At 38.1% G+C, this 20,313-nt stretch overlaps 1 protein-coding gene across 1 annotated transcript; it reads left to right on the top strand.

Moving 5' to 3' along the window:
• Positions 1-768: 768 nt before the first annotated feature.
• On the top strand, positions 769-16,921 carry LOC108672879. The gene is made up of 14 exons (XM_018160632.2): positions 769-1,010; positions 3,798-4,108; positions 4,751-4,997; positions 5,800-5,899; positions 7,408-7,550; positions 7,872-8,030; positions 8,342-8,442; positions 10,001-10,113; positions 10,809-10,958; positions 12,203-12,251; positions 12,903-13,030; positions 14,079-14,241; positions 14,904-14,973; positions 15,673-16,921. Exons 1-14 carry the CDS (start codon positions 884-886, stop codon positions 15,828-15,830), a joined length of 2,019 nt encoding a protein of 672 aa, XP_018016121.1. The 5' UTR covers positions 769-883; the 3' UTR covers positions 15,831-16,921.
• The last annotated feature ends 3,392 nt before the right edge of the window (positions 16,922-20,313 follow it).

Here is a 20,313-nt window from a genome sequence, read left to right on the forward strand (position 1 = left end):
CACCGAAAATTATGTAGGAGCGCATTTCTGTTGATTACAGTTTCAGAATCATGTTCATGTGCATATAAAATGAACAAATTTATAATAAATTCGATCTCTGGTACATCTCTTCTAGCTGGATACAAATATTATTTTGCTATGGACGCAGCTCGATCGAAGATCATCCTATATGGACTAAACAAATCTATTACATTATCATGTCAAGAAAGGGTCAAATGAAATTACTATAGCATCACAATACTATATTATAGCTTCACAATCGTAACCGGGGCCACACTGTTGTGTAGTTTCTAATTATTGATACATCGCTGTTTTTCTGTAAAAATATCAACATACTGATACTATAACGATATTGATAACACTGTAAGCCTTCAGTTACATGCTGAAATTCTGCATAGATCGTTACAAATAGCATGTACGTAAATATATCGTTACGTATACTCAGTTCATATGCATACGCATATGAAGATCCAAGATTTTTAAGGTTAACGAAAGAAGTGTATAAATGTAGCGGCGTAACTATAGATTGTAAGCACAGTAATTATATTTATTCTCCTTAACGACTGCTATCGCAGCGCTCGTACTGAAGACATCATGGTAGATATGGACATCGATAACAAAAAAAAGTATGGTCTTTACAATCGCACACTCACTACCCGAGATCCTCAATAATCTATCTCCATATGCGTTTTTTTATCGATAACAGCGTACAAACAAGAAGCCCTTCGCATGCTATCTTGATATATTTTTATTCATGTCCCTGCAGTGTTATTGTACTGACATTTGTTGACAATACTCCACAGTTGTTATATCAGAATAATTGTGAGAAATGAAAGTTAATTAGTGTCTATGTCTGCACACAATTATCGACACGAATAGTGACATGTGTGTCGGCAATAATTATTGTCGACACAAATTGACTGTGGCTCCAGACGATCATCTTGTGGGAGAGAAAAAAATGGCGCTAAATTTTTATTCTAAACTTCTACGTAACATCGTCGTATTGACAGGTATCTAAAATTTCGGTAATGTTTATTCACTTCTTGCCTTTTCTGCTATTCGAATTATATTGTCTTTACTTTTTCCAATGTTATTCCGATGATAGTCCGATGATATTCACTTCCATACGAAGGAACATAGTAAGTAAAGGAATTTTCTCATTTTAATTCATTGCATTGAAGTATGAATAATAAGACAAATCTTTTTGTATAAATAATCACTCTCTCGCGTGAGTGCTCGGTCACGTTTTCATCCGACACGACTTCACTCAGGGTTAATACATGTATAAATTATCAAGTTGTCTTCCATGTGTAGTGTAGAATAATCTTGCAGTAATGGTGTAAAATAATTGAGCAGTGTAAAATGATCGCACAGTGAAAAATAATGGCGCAGGGATAATTATCGTGTAGACTAAAATATCCGAGCAGTGCAGAATAATCGGGTAGTGTTGAATAACCGAGCAGTGTAAAATAATAATGCTGTGTTGAATAATCGCGCAGTGTAGACTGTAGACTAATCGCGCGGGGTAAAATAATCCTGCGGTGCAAGATAATCTATGCAGGGTTAATTGACGACCAGAGCATGCTTTTTATTAACTATTTTCTTACTGTTTCTTTTTTTTTCAAAAGTGCCAAACAAAATTTTCTGCGAGTGTTGGGAAATCAAAGAGCAGGTTACCAAATGACATTTGACTGGAATACAACGTTTCTAATATTCAACATTTTCACCCAAGTAGGTGAAAAGTTTTGCGGCACCTAAAAATTTAAAATTTGGAAATGACAGGGTGATTAAGTCAGTACAGGGTGATTCACGAAAATTTCCTGTTTTTTATTACGCACCAAGCTGCGAGATATAGTAGAAAATAGGCCGTAAATATTTTAAATGAAAGATAAGTTCATGATGTTTTATGTCCTGCTTAGTTGGATGCCACTTTGCATTGGACAATTGAGCAGCGTGCATTTACTCTCAAGCAGTACTTGAGAGAGTAAATGCATCCATCAGCGGTCACTTTATTGTGAATGCGAGACTGTGTTGTGCGGTGTCTAACGTCGGCATAATTGGTCCTTATTTCTTAGGACTTAGAGGAAAACGAACGCCCGCAGTAAAAGTGACTGCAGCTCAGGGGCCGGATTGTCAAAACATCGCTAAGTACTCGTAGCGACTTACGTGTGGCGTAAGTGCTGCTATGATGACGGAACTCTAGCGGTGGTATTATCAAAACATTTGCGCGGGAAGCTACGTACAAGAAACAGTACGTAGCTCTACGCCTGCTCGGAGGTGTCGTTAGTGGAGTTACGTACAAATTTTGAGTGTGTCGAAGCAATATAAAACTATTGATTTACTTGCAACACGGTGAATTGTGATAGAATTTTGTCAATAATTTAATATAGACATAATACGTGATCGTGCTAAACGGTGTTTTTGGAAAAAAATTAATTGAGTTAATGCCAGCTAATTTGTTTTCCTTTTGTGCTATAATTTAAAAGCAAATTTTGATATTTATAACTAGGAGTTTTATGATCATTCACTGAAACGATATCTTCATGCCTTTTTGATTTAAAATTAAGTTGAGGTTGACAAGCCAGCCATTTTTCTAGCTACGTACACAAATTCCTTTCGTTCTCCGCTGATAGTTGAACTCAAACTCGCAAAATGTTCTAAATTTTAGGTGGCTCTCGAAAAAAAGCCCTCTCCTCTAATTTTCAATGGGGATAATGTAATTTATTGGCTTAATTGCAAAAAATTACAATCAATGCGTTGTCTATGCTATTTGGACAACGTCTCACTGATTTCTCCATATACTCCCTAGTCAGTCAACGCAGATGCCGCTGACACGACACAACCTCCTTTCATCCACGCGTACTGCGCACTGAGTCGACAGGAGCTAGAATAGCAAATTCAAAGCCTCTGATTGGTCAGTTAGTTTGATGGTTTCGATAATACCTTTTCAGACGAGTCTTGCGTAAGACAGTTTTATTAATGCCAATTTTTGACTGACATACGCAATACGTAACTTTTTAACGTAAGTACGAAAAGTTACGTGTACTTAGCGAAGTTTCGTTAATCTCTGCCCTGTACACGTGAAATATTTTCGCCTTTATTCTCCCAAAACTGTCTGAAATGAAGGTCCGGAAAGTCTGGTTCTAACGGATGGAGCCTCAGCCCACACAGCCCTCAAATTCTAATAATTTTGAGTTCTGATTTCGAGCCGTATCTACGATACCTTTTGTATGTACTTATGCCATATCCAAATTTCAACCGTTGTAAAACTCTTCACCTACTTGAGAGTGAATGTTGAACATTTGAAACGTCGTATTTCAGTAAAATGTCATTTGTAAACCCACTTTTTTATCTCCCAACAGAAAGCGAGAAATATTGTTCGGTTTATTAAAAAACAATAAGGAAATAGTTAATAAAAAGCATGCTCTGGTCTTGTCTAAAACCTGCATAAATGAAGAAGTTTTGCTTAACAACGCTTATATCTGCATGATAATCCTGCACTGTAGCTTGAATGTATGTGATGCAATACTGCAGCGTGAATGCATGTTATGTAAGACAGTAGCGTGAATGCATGTTATGCAATACTGTAGCGTGAATGCATGTGATGCAGTACTGTAGCGTTAATGCATGTGATGCAATTCTGCAGCGTGAATGCATGAGAAGTAATATTGTAGCGTGAATGCATGTGGTGTAATACTGTAGCGTGAATGCATGTGATGCAATACTGTAGCTTGAATGTATGTAGTGTGATACTGCTACGAGAATGCTGTGATGGCTTCAATTATTATGATTCACAGTCATGTTGCTGAGTTGGCTCGAGGCTGCTGCGGCTGTTGAGGTTACAACCATCTTGGCTCCCGGCAACATGGACGAAGCTCGGACGTCATATCTGAAAATCGGAGAACACGCCTACTCGTATAACCTAAAATCATCAGCAGATGAACCCATTGAGGGCTTTTCCTTTAAATCAACGGTTACAAAGACAGATCACATAAAAACTGGAGATGGCAATTTAATCGGTTCAAAAGATACAGTAGATTTTCAAGAATGTAGCTGTGAAGAGAACGAGTGTAGCTGTCCAGTTGGATACGGAGTGATGATTAACAGAGTAAGTTTATTCACGAACTGAAAGTTATATTTTTCAATCAAATTAATTAATAATCATAGGAATTATATCTCGAGTGTTGAATTCGATAACAATAATGTATGCCGAAGCTCCAAAAGTATTAAAATGACACAAATTCAAAAGATAATGTTTAAAATTGGTTCATGATGTGTAATCTGACGCATTGTCTATTTCTTTGGAGACCCTCATGTTTAAATATCACTATTATATTATAAATTTTACTTCACATGAATATTAAATTGATCTACAAACGTTTATCAAACACATGTAATCTAGTGAAAAAATATTTTTAAAAAATTAGAAACAAAGTTCTCAGTTTGGACTCTTGTTTCCTTTTCTCTGAATTTATATTCGAATACACTCATACGCCATTTAATTACAGCATTTAAATTGATTATTGTTTATAACTGCCTCATATATCTTTACCTGGATGGTCTCGCCAGCTCCTAAAGATCGGTATGAATTCTGTCAATTGTTTAGTTCAATTGATTGATTTTCAAAGTTCATTTTTCACCTCTTTCTGCGAGGGTAACTTCGCTTCGCAATTGGTAACTGCCCTCTTTCTGCGAGGGTAACTTCGCTCTTCAAGGTAACCGCGGCTCCTAACATAGCTTGCATTTCCAGTTGAACAGCTCTTCAGTATTCACATTCGAGGCCGATGACACCTTCTCAGTGATGACGTGGGTTGACAAAAACGAAACTTCAACGCTGAGCGAGGCTTGTTTCTTCATCATTGGTTCGTATGAAATAAAAAACGAGAACGACCTACGTGACCTGACCACCTTCTACATCACCACCACCGACTCCGTCATCATCACGATGATGAGTGATGAGTGCGACATCGAAGTGTGGTACGCTGCCATCAGGCCAGGTGAGTAATCGCAGTGATGATGGTGAGTGATCACTGTGATGGTGGTGAGTGATCGCTGTGATGAAGGTGAGTGATCTCTGTGATGGTGGTGAGTGATCACTGTGATGGTGGTGAGTGATCACTGTGATGGTGGTGAGTGATCACTGTGATGGTGGTGAGTGATCATTGTGATGGTGGTGAGTGATCACTGTGATGGTGGTGAGTGATCTCTGTGATGATGGTGAGTGATCACTGTGATGGTGGTGAGTGATCTCTGTGATGATGGTGAGTGATCACTGTGATGGTAGTGAGTGATCACTGTGATGGTGGTGAGTGATCGTTGTCATGGCGGTGATTGATCACTGTGATGACTATGAATGATGGCCATGAAGACATTCAATAATAAAGCCATGTGATTGGTAATAAAAATATGGATATTAATTATCATTATGGATAAACGATTCAAAATACCGTCCCATAAAAGATTGACTATTTTATAAGATTAATTTTTAAAACATAATTAAATTATCTATAATAATATTTATAAACTAAAAGCAATCCCAATAATTTTACTGCTATCTTAGCGAGATCTGGAACGTTATGAACAATTACGTTGAATCCGTATTCATTTTTTCTTCCTTTCAAGCAAGTTTACATTGTGCACTACGCTGCAAGTGATTGAACGTTTTCATACTGATCAATCAAAAGCATATTCATATCAATATCATTAACTTGATTTAGAATTTTATATTTTATTATCGTCTTTAGGATTATAAAAACAACAATTTCAGTATACACTGGAGAATTTTAATCCATTCTTCAGAGTTCAACACGACCACCATATCACACACGTCAGGCACCATCGCTTTTCCTGACGATGCGCAAGTCCTCATCGAGGGTTGGGGCTACCCGCCTCAGAAGAGGTCAGGGGGAACACTAGTCACAATAATTTATTATAGGCGTATTTTCGTCTGTCAGCTACAAATCTCATAATTGATATTTAACACACTTCTACCTCTCCAATCGATCTGAAATTTTACAAACCTGCGTAAAGTTTAAAACAATGCATGAATCAATTGACAAAATAATTAATTTAAAAAAGTAAAAAAAATAATATTAAAAAAAATTGAAAAAATAATTTTGTCTTCTAGAAATCTTATAATCGATGTTTAACACACTTCTACCTGTCCAGTTTAGAACACTTGTGTAAAGTCGCAGACAATGCATGAATCAATTGACAGAATAAATAATTTTGAATTTTTTTATATATTAAAAAATTTGAAAAATTATTTTCTTATTCGAAAATAAAATAATAAATTCATTGTACATGTGTAACATCAGAGACACTGGATTCTGTTGAAGTGTTGTCTTTAAAAATAAATTTTAAATGCATGTTATTATTACAACACTTCTCTTTAACATCACTTATTGTTGTCTGTCTGCTACAAATCTCATAATCGATATTTGACACACTTCCAATATCTGAAATTTATCTACCAGTCCATTTTGGACTGGTAGATAACCAGTCCAAATAATAATTGGAATAAATATCTACCTGTCCAATCGATCTGAAATTTTGCACACTTGCGTAAAACCAGAGACAATGCAGGAATCAATTGACAAAATAAAACATGGATTTAAAAAAATTAAACCATTTTTTTAAATCTTTGAAAATAAAATAAAAAATTCATTGTACATGTGTAACATCGAAGACATCGATTTAGAAGCGTGGTCTTTGAAAAGTACTTTTTAAACGCATATTTTTCAGTTTCTATCTCTTTATGTCCTTTTCTATCTCTTTCTGTATTTTTCTTTCTCTCTCTCTCTCTCTCATAAAGTCTTTTTCTCTGTCTCATTCCCTATCGCTTTCTTTATCTCTTTTTTCTATCTCACTGGCCTCCTTATATACTTATATCTTACTCCTTACCTAACACATTTTTTGCTCTTCTTAATCCATCATTAACTTTTCCAAACAGTTCCCTTGCTCTACTTCTTTCTTATCTAGTGCCGTAGCTTCTCCTTAGTTGTGTCCAACTATTTTCCATACTTATTTCATATTCTTTTGTTTTCAATTTTCTTCTATCTTCATTGTCTTCCTTTTGAACTTTCTCATTATTGAACTTCAGTTTTGGTTAAACTAACAATATACTACTATACGAAGAAAAGCTAGGTAATCGAAATCAAATGAAATTCACAGTAACGTGTGTTCATAGTAATGTGTTCGACACTAGTATTCCACAAGTTTTTTGCCTATTACTGATGTAACATTAACCCAAGCGAACAGAAGCTGTACTATCAAAGATCGGTTATAAGACCTCGTAACAGCCGATTTCTCGTGTGCGATTGGTTGATTTAGCTTGAAAATTCAGCAGTGATTGTCTAACGGAGTTAGGCACTCGGGACTATTTATGATAGTTCGGTCTCTGGTCAGGCTGGAGTACGTTTTCTCGTACCCCGAGAACTACGCCGTGGAGTTCAGCATCGCGAAGCAGGACCTCGGCTCGCGCTCCACTTACCTGCATGACTTCAGCCTCAGCAACTGCACGCAGAACGACTTCCTCCTCATCGGGCTGGGTCGGTCGCGGACTTGACTAAAAATAGGCTTTAAGAGACATTTTAAGTAATGACTGATTTATATTAGCAAATCATTTTCGAAGATGTTGTTGTTCGTGGAAAAGTGTAATATTGTGGTTTCAGTCATGTTGGTCTGTCGCCGATTCTGAGCCACCTCGCAGATTTCACCCAGAAGTGGAACCCTCAACTTGCGGCTGTTATCTTGGTAATCTCAACCACTCTGCCACCGCGAGCATTTATTTTGATGCTTTTTGGGTCTTCTATCAAAAATATCATCCCGTTCATTGTTTTTGATGCATGGCAATATGTGAATACCTGCAGGTGATGAAATTTTAGCCGGAACGGACATGTTGCTCTACGGCCGGGCGGCCACCAACCTAACCATCCGCGTCAACTACCACAAGGCGCACGTCGTCTTCTATGGCGACTACCATGAACAGCTCGCCACGGGATTCTCAATCAACTACAAGGCTATCAGAGGTACTAATGTTGACTTGATACTCATACCGATGGAATTCGAATACATTTTGGTATTATATGCAAGACTGCTCTCTCATCCAGAAGACCGGACTACCCTCATATTTAGAAGGTAAAATCAAATTTTTTTTAAGTCAATACTATCCGTTTGTCTAGACGGAAAGACATAGTTTTTTCTAGAAGGCAATACTATATACCACCCATTTATCTAGAAGGAAAGACATAGCCTTTTATCTAGAAGGCAAGCCTACCTTCTTACCTAGAGGACAATATAAGGTCTATGGACTACATAACTATATTCCCTCCTCCAACAGACACCCTCGTGGTGCTCCCCACTCCTCCTCCCTCCACCGCTCCGCCCCCCATCAGCCTCCCCCTCCCCACCACCTGGGCCGCCATCGACAGTGCCCAGGCTGTGAGTTATTACAAGTGCATAATTATTTCTGATAATCAATTAATCAACAGTTGTTACAAATTTGTATATTCAAAACTGAATTAGCATGTCTCAGTAGCATTAAAATAAAAGCAGGTTAGCTCGAGGCTATGTGAATCGGAAAGATGTTAGTGATAAGCAGCAGGTTAACCTTGCATTGCTACTGGAGGCGTTTACCGGAAGCAGGTTAGCCCTAAGATGTCAAGAAGAAAATAGATTATATCCAATTAAAATTTATTTCGAGGTCTATCTTATTGCTATAACCAGTTTTCACATTTTCTGTTTATGCACAACAAACTTAATTCGTATTTCTGCCTCACATAAAAATGCATTCATTTTGACGCCGAGGAATTATGTTTTATTTGTGCATTCATCATTAGTATTTATCAACAGTGGGTGTTGAATCCTAATCAGTCACTATAAATGATGTTTGATAATCCGTATGGCATACAATCAATCAATTATAATTACACTCCTTATGGCACACAATCAGCGTGAATAAATTCAACTATTCTATGTAATCAATAATTCACGCGAAAATATCGCATCATGCAATTTTTGGGGATATTTTGGAGTTTGCAAAATATCGTATAATGCAAACTCCTCTAGTCGAAAATATTTAGTTCCAGAAGTAAGGTCACACACGGAACATGAAGCTATCATTCAAACCATTTTTTGAAGGGTTAACATCAATGGCAACACAAATTGTGCTGTTATGATTACGAACGTCTTATTTTCTCATGATGTGAACTGTAGACGTGTTGCTTCGTCATGACGTATAATGATGCAGACAGCCGCGAACCAATTGAAGAACCACATTTAAGACAGGTTCACACCTACTTCGCCCCATGGTAGAAGCGTGCGCCATGCAGAGGGTTTTGCATCGGCTATTCGAGAGATTTTTATGGCCATTAGTTCTGAAAATCGAATTTTTCCTGGTTTTAAATGCATCTTATATTGTACTCGAAAAATCATCCCAAGTCAAATTTTGCGAACTACGGATCGGGAATTTTTGTCATGGGTCTCCAGCAGCAGCTAGGTTGTCGATGAACAATCTTTTTGTGTTGTCTCTAAACGCATATATCCCATGATGGTGAGAAGAGTTGTGTTACACGGAAAACCTAAACGACATTAAAGTTTATGATAAAATCGGAAATCATTTTAATAAAACTTTTTTTCAAATAAACGTTCTATTATATATGCAAGAATATAAATGCATAATGTTTATAAATTTCCTAAAATAACTTAATTGCCTATACTTATTTAAATACAACCGAGTGTTCAATAGCCGCTATTTAACACAAATGAACACTATTGAACACTTTTTGAAAGTGTTCAATAGTGTTCAATAGTGTTCAATAGTGGCTGCTGAACACTATTGAACACCATCTGAAAGTGTTCAATAGTGTTCAATAGTGTTCAATAGTGGCTGCTGAACACTATTGAACACAATTTAAAAGTGTTCAATAGTGTTCAAAAGTGACTATTGAACACTATTGAACACTATTTGTACCCTAAATTAATTTAATTAATTGTTAAGAGCTACTCGACCACCTCGTCCCTGGAGGACGCGTTCACAGCTACGCTCTCCTCCGTCGCCACCGCGTACATCCAACGCATCGGCCTGCCGGTCACCCCACCGCCATCTGTAAGGTGGGTCACCCCACCGCCATCTGTAAGGTGGGTCACCTCTACCCACCACTGATGATTAAGAGGGTTACTTCCCTAACCATCCCCCACCTTAGATTGGTTACTTCCCCGACCATCCCTACCTTAGCTTGGTTACTCCCCCGACAGAGCTGTGGTGGTGCAGTGGAGAGAAACTCTGTCTCTCGCACCCAGCTCCCGGGTTCGAGTACCACTGAGGACAAGTTCTTCCGGGAAGCTCAGCTCATGGTCAACTCAGCCATTCATCCAACTCTGGTTGATAAATGAGTACCTGGCTTGTCCAGGGTGTTGTGTAATGCAATAAAATGGTTCTGGCGGGTGAGCGAGCCAGTGATGGTCGTAGAACTACCAGTGGACCCAACCATCCCTACCTTAGGTTGTTTACTCCCCCTAACCAGTAACCACCTCCCTCCTCAAGTTGGTTACCCCCACCCTCCCCTCCATCTTATGTTGGTTACTCCCCAACCACCTCCACTACAGGAGGGTTGCTCCCCCAGTCACCCCCACCTCAGGTTGGTTATCCCCCACAGTACACAAAGGACGGATGTAAATTTATGTACTGTCTTAACTTTACATGTGTCCTACTGTCTTAACTTTACTGCATGTTTACCAGTTCTTGTTAATAATATTAACACGTCTCTTAACAAGAAATTACAGTTCATTATTATGTACACGTGCAGCGCTACTGACGTCCATGTGTACGCAATAACCACGTGTAGTGGACACGTGTGTTCGAGCACGTGTGCTGCCTTCAACTTCTCCATCAGTAAACTTGACGCTACAGGCGACAACTGGGCCTTCACCACATCAGTGCTGGATGATATGATCAGGTCAGCGACTGCTATGCAGCAAAATTTATATAAGTATTTATCCAAATAGATAGACATTTCTTTCAGTTTCGATTTATTTAAGCAATCAAGTGATATTAATACTTATATCAGTTTCGTTGAGTAACGTTGATTGAAATGGTCGTAAGCATGAGTCGAGTTACAAAGATTTGCATCAGTGTCTTTGAGTCTAATATTTCTCAATCTAGTTGAATATTAATTAACTTTATCAACAAAAACGGTCAAAATGAGCTGTTAGGTTCTTGCTTCGAAGACTGGTGTCTGATAATAAAAAAAATATTTTCATGGGACAATATACAGTATGTAACATTAAAGAATTTACTACACGATCAAATGATTGAGTGCATACAATGTTGTTATCAGCGTGAGCTTGATGAAGTACATCTATCAACAGAATGGTCCTCTTTCATTCCCTAACGTCAAGTTGTACCCCTAACATCAAGTTGTACCCCTAACGTCAAGTTATACCCCTAACGTTAAGTTGTACCCCTAACGTCAAGTTGTACACCTAACGTCAAGTTGTACAACTAACGTCAAGTTGTACCTCTAACGTCAAGTTGTACCTCTAACGTCAAGTTGTACCCCTAACCTCAAGTTGTACCCCTAACGTCAAGTTGTACCCCTAACGTCAAGTTGTACCCCTAACATCTAACGTCAAGTTGTACCTCTAACATCAAGTTGTACCTCTAACGTCAAGTTGTACCCCTAACGTCAAGTTGTACCTCTAACGTTTAGTTGTACCCGTAACGTTAAGTTGTACCTCTAACGTTTAGTTGTACCTCTAACGTCAAGTTGTACCTCTAACGTCAAGTTGTACCCCTAACGTTAAGTTGTCCCCTAACGTCAAGTTGTACCCCTAACGTCAAGTTGTACCCCTAACGTCAAGTTGTACCCCTAACGTCAAGTTGTGCCCCCAACGTCAAGTTATACTCCTAACGTTAAGTTGTATCCCAAACGTCAAGTTGTGCTCCTAACGTCAAGTTGTACTCCTAAAGTAAAGTTGTTCCCCTAACGTCAAGTTGTACCCCTAACGTCAAGTTGTACCCCTAACGTCAAGTTGTGCCTCTAACGTCAAGTTATACCCCTAACGTTAAGTTGTACCCCTAACGTCAAGTTGTGCTCCTAACTCTAACGTTACGTTGTACCCCTAACGTCAAGTTGTACCTCTAACGTCAAGTTGTACCTCTAACGTCAAGTTGTACCCCCTAACGTCAAGTTGTACCCAGGGATCCGGCGCTGCAGGAGCAGTGGGAGCAAATGTGCAGTGACTGTGAAGTGAGTCGCTACACTGATAAGACTTTGTTCAAATAGTGATGCATTTTTCGCCCCGGTGTGTGTCATTCTGACTACAAATTTAGTCCCCATCGCTGACAAGTGATTGGTCTCCCAACTTTCTTCCTTTTAAATGTTTTTTTATTTCATAAGCATTATTTTATATTAACCAGAAGTTACACTAAAAAATTTCTTCATTCAAGTCAGGTTTTTCACCCTTTTCTTGTGCCTAAACCTAAATTACTGGAACAAATTTCTTCAGAAACCATCAAGCTATATTTTATTCGAAAAAATCATCATCATATATATCAGCCCAAGCTCATAATCTTGATCGAGAATGCTCTATTTCAAATTCTAATTGTACATAATACAAAACTAATGTATGCTGACAATAATTGTATTCTTTTCAATGATTAAAAATGTATGCACCAGCCTTGTGAAGAGTGTATTCTTTTCAATGATCAAAAATGTATGCACCAGCCTTGTGAAGAGTGTATTGTTTTCAATGATTAAAAAAATGTATGCACCAGCCTTGTGAAGAGTGTTCTCTTTTCAATGATTAAAAAAATGNTCTTTTCAATGATTAAAAAAATGTATGCACCAGCCTTGTGAAGAGTGTATTCTTTTCAATGATTAAAAAAATGTATGCACCAGCCTTGCGAAGAGACCGTGGACCACGAGAGCTGGGGCGCCATTGGGGGAGTCGTGGCTTTTCTGCTGGTGGTCACGGCACTGCTGGCTGCGGCAGCTTGGGTCTTTACGGCTAAAAACAATAAAAACAAGTGAAGAAATACGGAATAATTATTTAATCATGTTATAAATAACATTTATTAAAGTTATATTACAATAAAATTAATCATTTTCGTTTGGTTCATATCTAGTGTCATTCATTCCTTAGTGACGGGCTGCACGTAATTGAGTGAATTATGTTGAAAAATTAATACTTACCGTATTAAATAATATTTCGTCATAAAATTATTTAGTCAAAACAAGTGAGGAAATAATGAATAATTATTTAATCACGTTATAAATAATACTTATCAAAGTTATATTACAATAAAATTAATCATTTACGTTTGGTTAATATCTAGGTTAATATCTTGGTTAATATCATTCATACCTTAGGCTGCACGTAATTGAGTGAATTATGTTGAAAAATCAATAATTAACGTATTACCTAATATTTTGTCATAAAATTAATTAGTCAAAAAGTTTATTAATTCATCTGCATTTGCATTATAACCGCTGCCCCAAAAGCCTAAATAGTTATTACCTCACCCATCAATTGCCTTAAGCTTTATTATACCGTTTAGAATAAAATTTTGACAGTTGGCCCACACTCTGACAGGTACTTGGAGCCCAACAGCCGATGGTATAGAAAGTGTAAAACTAACTCATTACTAATTAAGCTACAGCATTGTAGATAATCGAAATACTTTATTTATCGGTTAAAAAAATGTTAGAGACTGTCCAAATCCCGATGCACTTTTATTCATGTGTGGGTTATCGTGACCATGTTTTGCCGGGTAAAGGGTAAATCATTGCAAATAATACGTCAATATTTGGAAATTATGACCCAGTTTTTTCAGCGCATTTTCTCATTTATGGAAAAAATGCACTATTATGCTCGTCATGTCTGTCCGTCTGTCTGTCCGTCTGTGACTTCACGTTTTTGTCGACGAGAAAATGCCCTCTCTGTACTGCAGTGAGTACTGAGTTACATTTTTTCTGAATGTAAGTGCTATAAGAAGGATAAATATAAATTTGAATATTGGTCACATTCTTATGAACTAGTTAGGTTCACTAACACGACATATGCCCTGTCCGCAGAGCTCACCACCAATACATGGAAACTCTCAAACAGGAGAAAGCAGACAGAAGACGACGGTCTTCAGGAGACGTGTCCGTCATCGGCGCCCCTATGAAGACTCACAGGAGGTCTCTCCCCTTCAGGAGCAGGTCCTCTACCTGCTCCTCCCAGTTAACTGTTGAAGTAAGCTACTGTTGATTGCTTAGTGGAATACCATAACAAAATTTAGTGGCCAGCCCGCCTCTGCAACAGGTGCCGCCTGATTGACTCGTATAGGGCTCGAACATCAGCCGCTCTATGACCGCTTACGTCGGGCTTGAAGGGCACCTTCTGAGAAGTTCGCAAACTCGGTATATGAGTCGGCTTTGGTAAACCGGTGCCATTCGGGACACTTTAAAGTCAGACAGGGCAATCTAGTCAGAAGCTGATTTGATCGGGTACCCAAGCAGATCTAGAATGACTCTAAGCCGAGGGTAGCGACTACAAAATGGGCAGAAGCCTATCGTTACCGGATTTTGTTAGCATACCAACTCTCAGATAACTATTGAAATAAGTTGCTGTTGATTGACTAGTTGAATACCAACTCGTTTCTGTTAACTTTAAAAGTAAGCTGTTGATTGCCAAGTTGAATACCAACTCGTCCCAGTTAACTGATAAATCAAGTTGCTGTTGATTGCCAAGTTTAATGCCAAAATCTCCCGGTTAACTGTTGAAGTAAGATGTTTCTTGTTACCCATCTATTTCAATTAAAATATATTTCATTGTATAGAAGTAGCTTATATAGGGTGCTCCTAATGATAAAGGTATAGACCAATCTGCTGATAAAAACGATTTCGTTTTTACAGCATTACGACATCGCTGGGTTCACTGATTTCGATCTGTATGACGACTTCGAAGAAATTACAAACACTTATGGTGAGCAATAATACATTTTGAAATGTGATTGATGAAAAGTTTGAATTGTTAGTAATATTAAGCGTGGATGTGAGTAATTATGGGTTTTAAAATGAGTAATAATAAATTTGAATGCTGAGCAATTATGCGTTTGAATGTTAGCATAAGCACGTTCAGATTGACTCAGTAAATACTGTAACGGATTTGAATTTGATTTCCAATAATGATATGAGTGAGTCCGTATATTGAGTGCTTTCGAATAAATTGTAAATTAATTCATGAATTCTCTCTATGAAGTCGGGTGAACGTTAATTCCAAAAAATTACTGAAATATGCCTAATGTCATTGACAGCATTTATCCATCTCTAAATCAGAAGATGATTTTTTAATTTAACAAATCAATCGAGGCACAGCGCCTTCAAATGACATGGAGTGTGCCGTTAAATTATTTTTTACAAACTTGTCCTCGTCATTACTAGCTGATGAAGCATTTCAATCACTCAACGTGCTTTGATAATATATGAACATAATCTTTAAAGTTAATATTTTCCCCACATTATTTGCTGCATGAAATCCTCCAGCAATCAATTCTCATTTAAATAATTTAGTTCAGTGTTGTTGCGAAATTCTAACATTCCATATTTGCAATAACTTGTTATGCTACTGCAACACACTTTGTATGTTTTTATTAATTAATGGAACAGAATTTCCTTTGCATAGATGGATCATTCGTGAACTTGTCTTACGATCACGATCAGCATCAGACGGAGTGGGTGAAGCAGTTAGATGCTCTCCCCCTGGCGCAGGCTCCGACTCAAGCTGCCTCGATACAGAACCAGAATCTGGCTTCAGAAACACTCGAAGAGTCTAAATTGTAAAAGTTAAGAAAGGCAACACTGGTAGACTTTCACCCTAAACAATTTTTATATTTTTTATATCTATACAATGTACACATGTTTAAAGTAAAAACCTTGGTTTTCCACTCAAGTAAACTTTGAAGCTCGGAGTTGGGAATCTGAGAATGGGAATATTGAAACGCCGGGACCGGAGATTAATTACGCCGTATTAAGTTGGCCAAGGGTATCAAAGGGAACTCGAAACTGTCGCGACGTTCCTTCAAAGACTTGTGTGTGCGCGCCGTCTGCTTATAAAAGGACCCTAAAATTCAGGCAAAAGGGTTGTTTATTGTGGTGACCGTCACACCAGTACAGTCTGCAGCCATCTCCGCAGTGTTAGGTGACGGCCTCGGCCGCCGGTCGTCAGGGCCAGAAAAAAACGGCCGCGCGAAACTCCAAGATGTATACATACATACCACTCCAGCTCCGATGTAATGACGTCAGAAATCTACGAGTAACTCCCGCAACTTCGCTTATTTGTACGGTCAACATCATTGCTTCGGCTGTGACTTAGTCGTGAGACAGCGTGATAGACAGCAAAACGTTCAACGATATTAATGCCAGTAAACAGAACATTCAAGATCGAGCACTGCGCAATAATTCTCATCGTCACGGTCATCGTCAGTAGCGATGGTCAGTAATCGTCAGTAGCGGTCACGATCACCAACAACAGAAGTACGGCAATGAGCTTGGAGTAACATCATCGACGATGAAAACCACGTCACTATTCAGAAGGACGGTCGTGATAAATTCTACGGTCAGACCAGCCGTGAGACATCAATCTAAGCGTGGAGATTACGGCTATGAAGACAAATCGACTGTGAATGGAGACCGCGGGGAACGTGCGGCCTGGGTACGGCCGATAGGGACACGACAGCAAACATGCGCGTGAGGTACGGTCATTTACGACAGTCGTACAACTCAACGGAACTGCAGCGGATCAATGTTTCATGGTGAAAGTAGCCGATTTAAGTGATGTAAACTAATAGATTTTCAACTTTGATTGTGTTCGGATTAATCCTTCTCCTGTACTAGAGATTTTTGGTTAACGCAGGAAGTAACTTGAATTTAATAGTTAATATCAAACGTACCAGTGTTTCATTGCAACCCTCTCTGCAACCCTTTTGCCGTAACCTATTTCATGCGAGAACTTATTTACGCGGATCCTCCGAATAAAGCCTAAGACGCTTCGGTCGCAACCTGACTAAATTAAAACAATCGCCGATGAATAGTAAAATTGTGACAATGAAATCGTTCTCTTCAAGTCACCATTAAATTTCCATAACTTAATCACCTAATGCCAATCTTTCCGTCGTTTTGATTGCCAAGATCATAATTTTAAAATCAACTCGTCTTATAGCTGTACGCGTCCATGACGAGCAGTAGGTGCAACGTCCCGGCATCCGATAGGGATTCTAGAGTTTTAGCCTCCACAACCGGGGTTTTTAACCTCGGACTTTTAGAATCCCTATATATTTTTACACGTGAGTTTAGTTTGAATGCCACCTTTAGCTGTGTCAAGGGATACGGTTCGTTTAACGTATGGGGTGGATGCAAAACAACTTCAGGAGTAAACAGAAACATTTATTAACAATAGATCAAAGAATGCTAAATAAAGGGGAGTCAACTTCAGCAAAAATACGACAAAGTGACGAAAAAGTTACGGTAGCAAAGAACAGTTACATTAAGTGCAGTAAAGTAAAGCTGAGTTACGTAAAGTAATGGAACGTAACCCGGATAATCTAAAGTAAAATAAGGCAACGAGATTTGAGCTTGCGGGACGGTAGGTTCGGCCGTTCAGGTCCGACCTGTCGAGATTGAACAGTCATGTAGGTATTGCTTTCGTGGGCATTTCAAGGTCTATTTCAAAATGGATAATTCATCACAAAAAAAATATAGAGCAAAATTATAGAACCAGAATTAGCCGTTGGTTAACAAGCTCACCTGTCGAGTGTGGGTGGACAAGATCTAAGTCTACAATCGGCCCTAGCGTCGAGTTTAGCTTTGGAATGCAGAACAAGTGACTTTAAGAAGAGCGGATCGCGTGCCCTTACAAGCTGTTATCCTCTAGAATTTGTTAATTGATAGGTCTCTCCGATCTGGGATATCTCTTGTATATTTGCTTTCATTAATCGATTTCGGTTTTACTATCTTTGACGTGAATTTCAGTTTTCTTATCATTTTGTGTTCTGCATAATCATAAAAGACAATGAAAATAGGTCGAACAATGAAAATAGGTCGAATAGGTGGTTCGTGAACAATGAAAATAGGTCGAATTTCTTCACTGATTTTTTCCATTTACATTACATTACATTTACAAACAAACAGTGCAAGTAAAACCCCTTTGGATAATTTTTTAAGGAAAATGAGAGTAGACCAATCAAGTAATTCATGTGAATAAACACATATTGCATGTAAAAACCACTTAGATAAATTTGTTATAGACTATGAAAACAAATACGATATTATCAGTAAGACATATTGCGAAGTCTGAAAAAAAACTCAAGTTAAACATCTGAACGAACATGTCGAACCTCAAAAGCATCTTAAAGCAATAAACAATTCAATGTCAAATTAATCTTTTTAATTAAATTCAGAATGTGTAACATCCAATCGCGTAACATACAATGTGTAACATGCAATCAACAGATCGTCCATGATCAGTTGAATATGACAAACTGGAGCAACATCGTCACAAGCCTACTTCCCAAAAATGATACTTTAATTGCTGGTGAGCACAAAATGACCTTCATTGATGGTTGCTGACGCGTACAACAAATTTAAGATGTTCTCTATAGCGGACAATCGTCCTCAGGTTGCTACAGTCACTACTGTAACTTGAATGTTATGTTCCCGTAGAGTGACATACGGCGGTAGAGGGTTAAAGCTGAATGAACAAAAATTGAGAAAACTCTTTTCCAGGCCGTTTAAGGCCGGTTTAGGGTACACAGAAATCTAAAATCGACCAATATATTTAGTAACTTTACAATCGAGAAACGAGAAGCTATTATATTGCTATATATATTGTAAAAAAAATAGGCTTATAATAAATTGGACAATCAGCCAACCAAGACATCTCGCGAAAGCGCACCAAAATATTATCACAAGTAAGACCAAGTGCAAGACCATCAATTTGTTTAAAGTTTTCAAGTTAAAGTTTTCTTTATTGATAGTGAATTCATAACCGATAATTTCAAAAGCTTTTAAAAGCTAATCATTCCCACAGCGGTTTAGAACGATCACCAGGTTTCATTTCTTTAAACGAAGGGTTGCTGCAAATTTCAACATCGACGAGAGATATTGTAAATCGATGAAACATTTCAAATCTCCAAGAGATCACTCTTACGTGGGCCTTCTCTTTTATTATATCAACTTTAAAGATCCATCGTTGAATTATATAATATGTAGATGGAAACCAACAATAGCTTTTCGTCCCTCGATTATAAAGGTACTAAATGAAACAATTGCTTCTAGACTTCTTTGTACCATAAATTAATATTACCGGCATCGATGTTTTAGATTTATTACGCTGAGGCTTTCGTATACATACCATGCTTTGCACGCAGAATTTGACTTTTTTCGCGAAAGTCGTCTCGCTTAACGGATTTCAGACTAATTTAATGTTTACCCAAATAAAGAAATCCACGTCCAAGAGATAGTGATATTGCTTCGTATCCTTTTTGGGAAATAGGCTTGTGACAATATTGCTCCGGTTACTCATGCCATGCAGGCGGTAGAGGGTTATAAGACCGAATTAGCGCGCCCCTCTAAATGGGCTGTGCGCATACACACCGAGCAATGTGATTATTCTATAACTGATAGTGACATCAAGGTTTTAGTTTCCACCTCCGATGCTTCTGATTTGCGTAGTGTAGAATTAATGTATATTGTTAAACAGAAGCCTAATTAGTTCTTATCCACTTGAAATTGTCAATGTATGTAGATATTGGTTTTAACTTCTGCGTGTTTTAGCGCATTTTCTCATTTATGGAAGAAAGGCGCTATTATGCTCGTCATGTCAGTCCGTCTGTCCGTCCGTCCGTCCGTCCGCCCGTGACCACGTTTTCGTCGACGAGAAAATGCGCTCTCTGTCACTCACTGCAGTGAGTACTGAGTTATATTTTTTATATTTAGACTGTGACAACTACTTACCGGTATTATATCATTGTTATATAGAATTTTCAAGCTGACGATTGAGCCGGACTCCGAAATGCTTTCTATAATGATGTGATGAATTTGTGCGAACGTTTCGTTGCTATAAATTCCTAGCAAAACGGATGTGAATAAGGCGAGTGATATATGTCAGTAGTATAGATAATAGGTGTACCGTCACACTTTGCATAAACAGCTTAAATCATAGGCCACCACAACCATTTACCCCGAATCTTGTCTAACAAAATTAACCAATTACCCCTGAATAAAACCTATTCATTTACTCACAATCTTATTTCGAATATTACCCATC

The sequence above is a fragment of the Hyalella azteca genome, unplaced genomic scaffold (genome assembly GCF_000764305.2).
Source record: "Hyalella azteca isolate HAZT.00-mixed unplaced genomic scaffold, Hazt_2.0.2 contig16690, whole genome shotgun sequence".
NCBI classification, from domain to species: Eukaryota; Metazoa; Arthropoda; class Malacostraca; order Amphipoda; family Hyalellidae; genus Hyalella; species Hyalella azteca.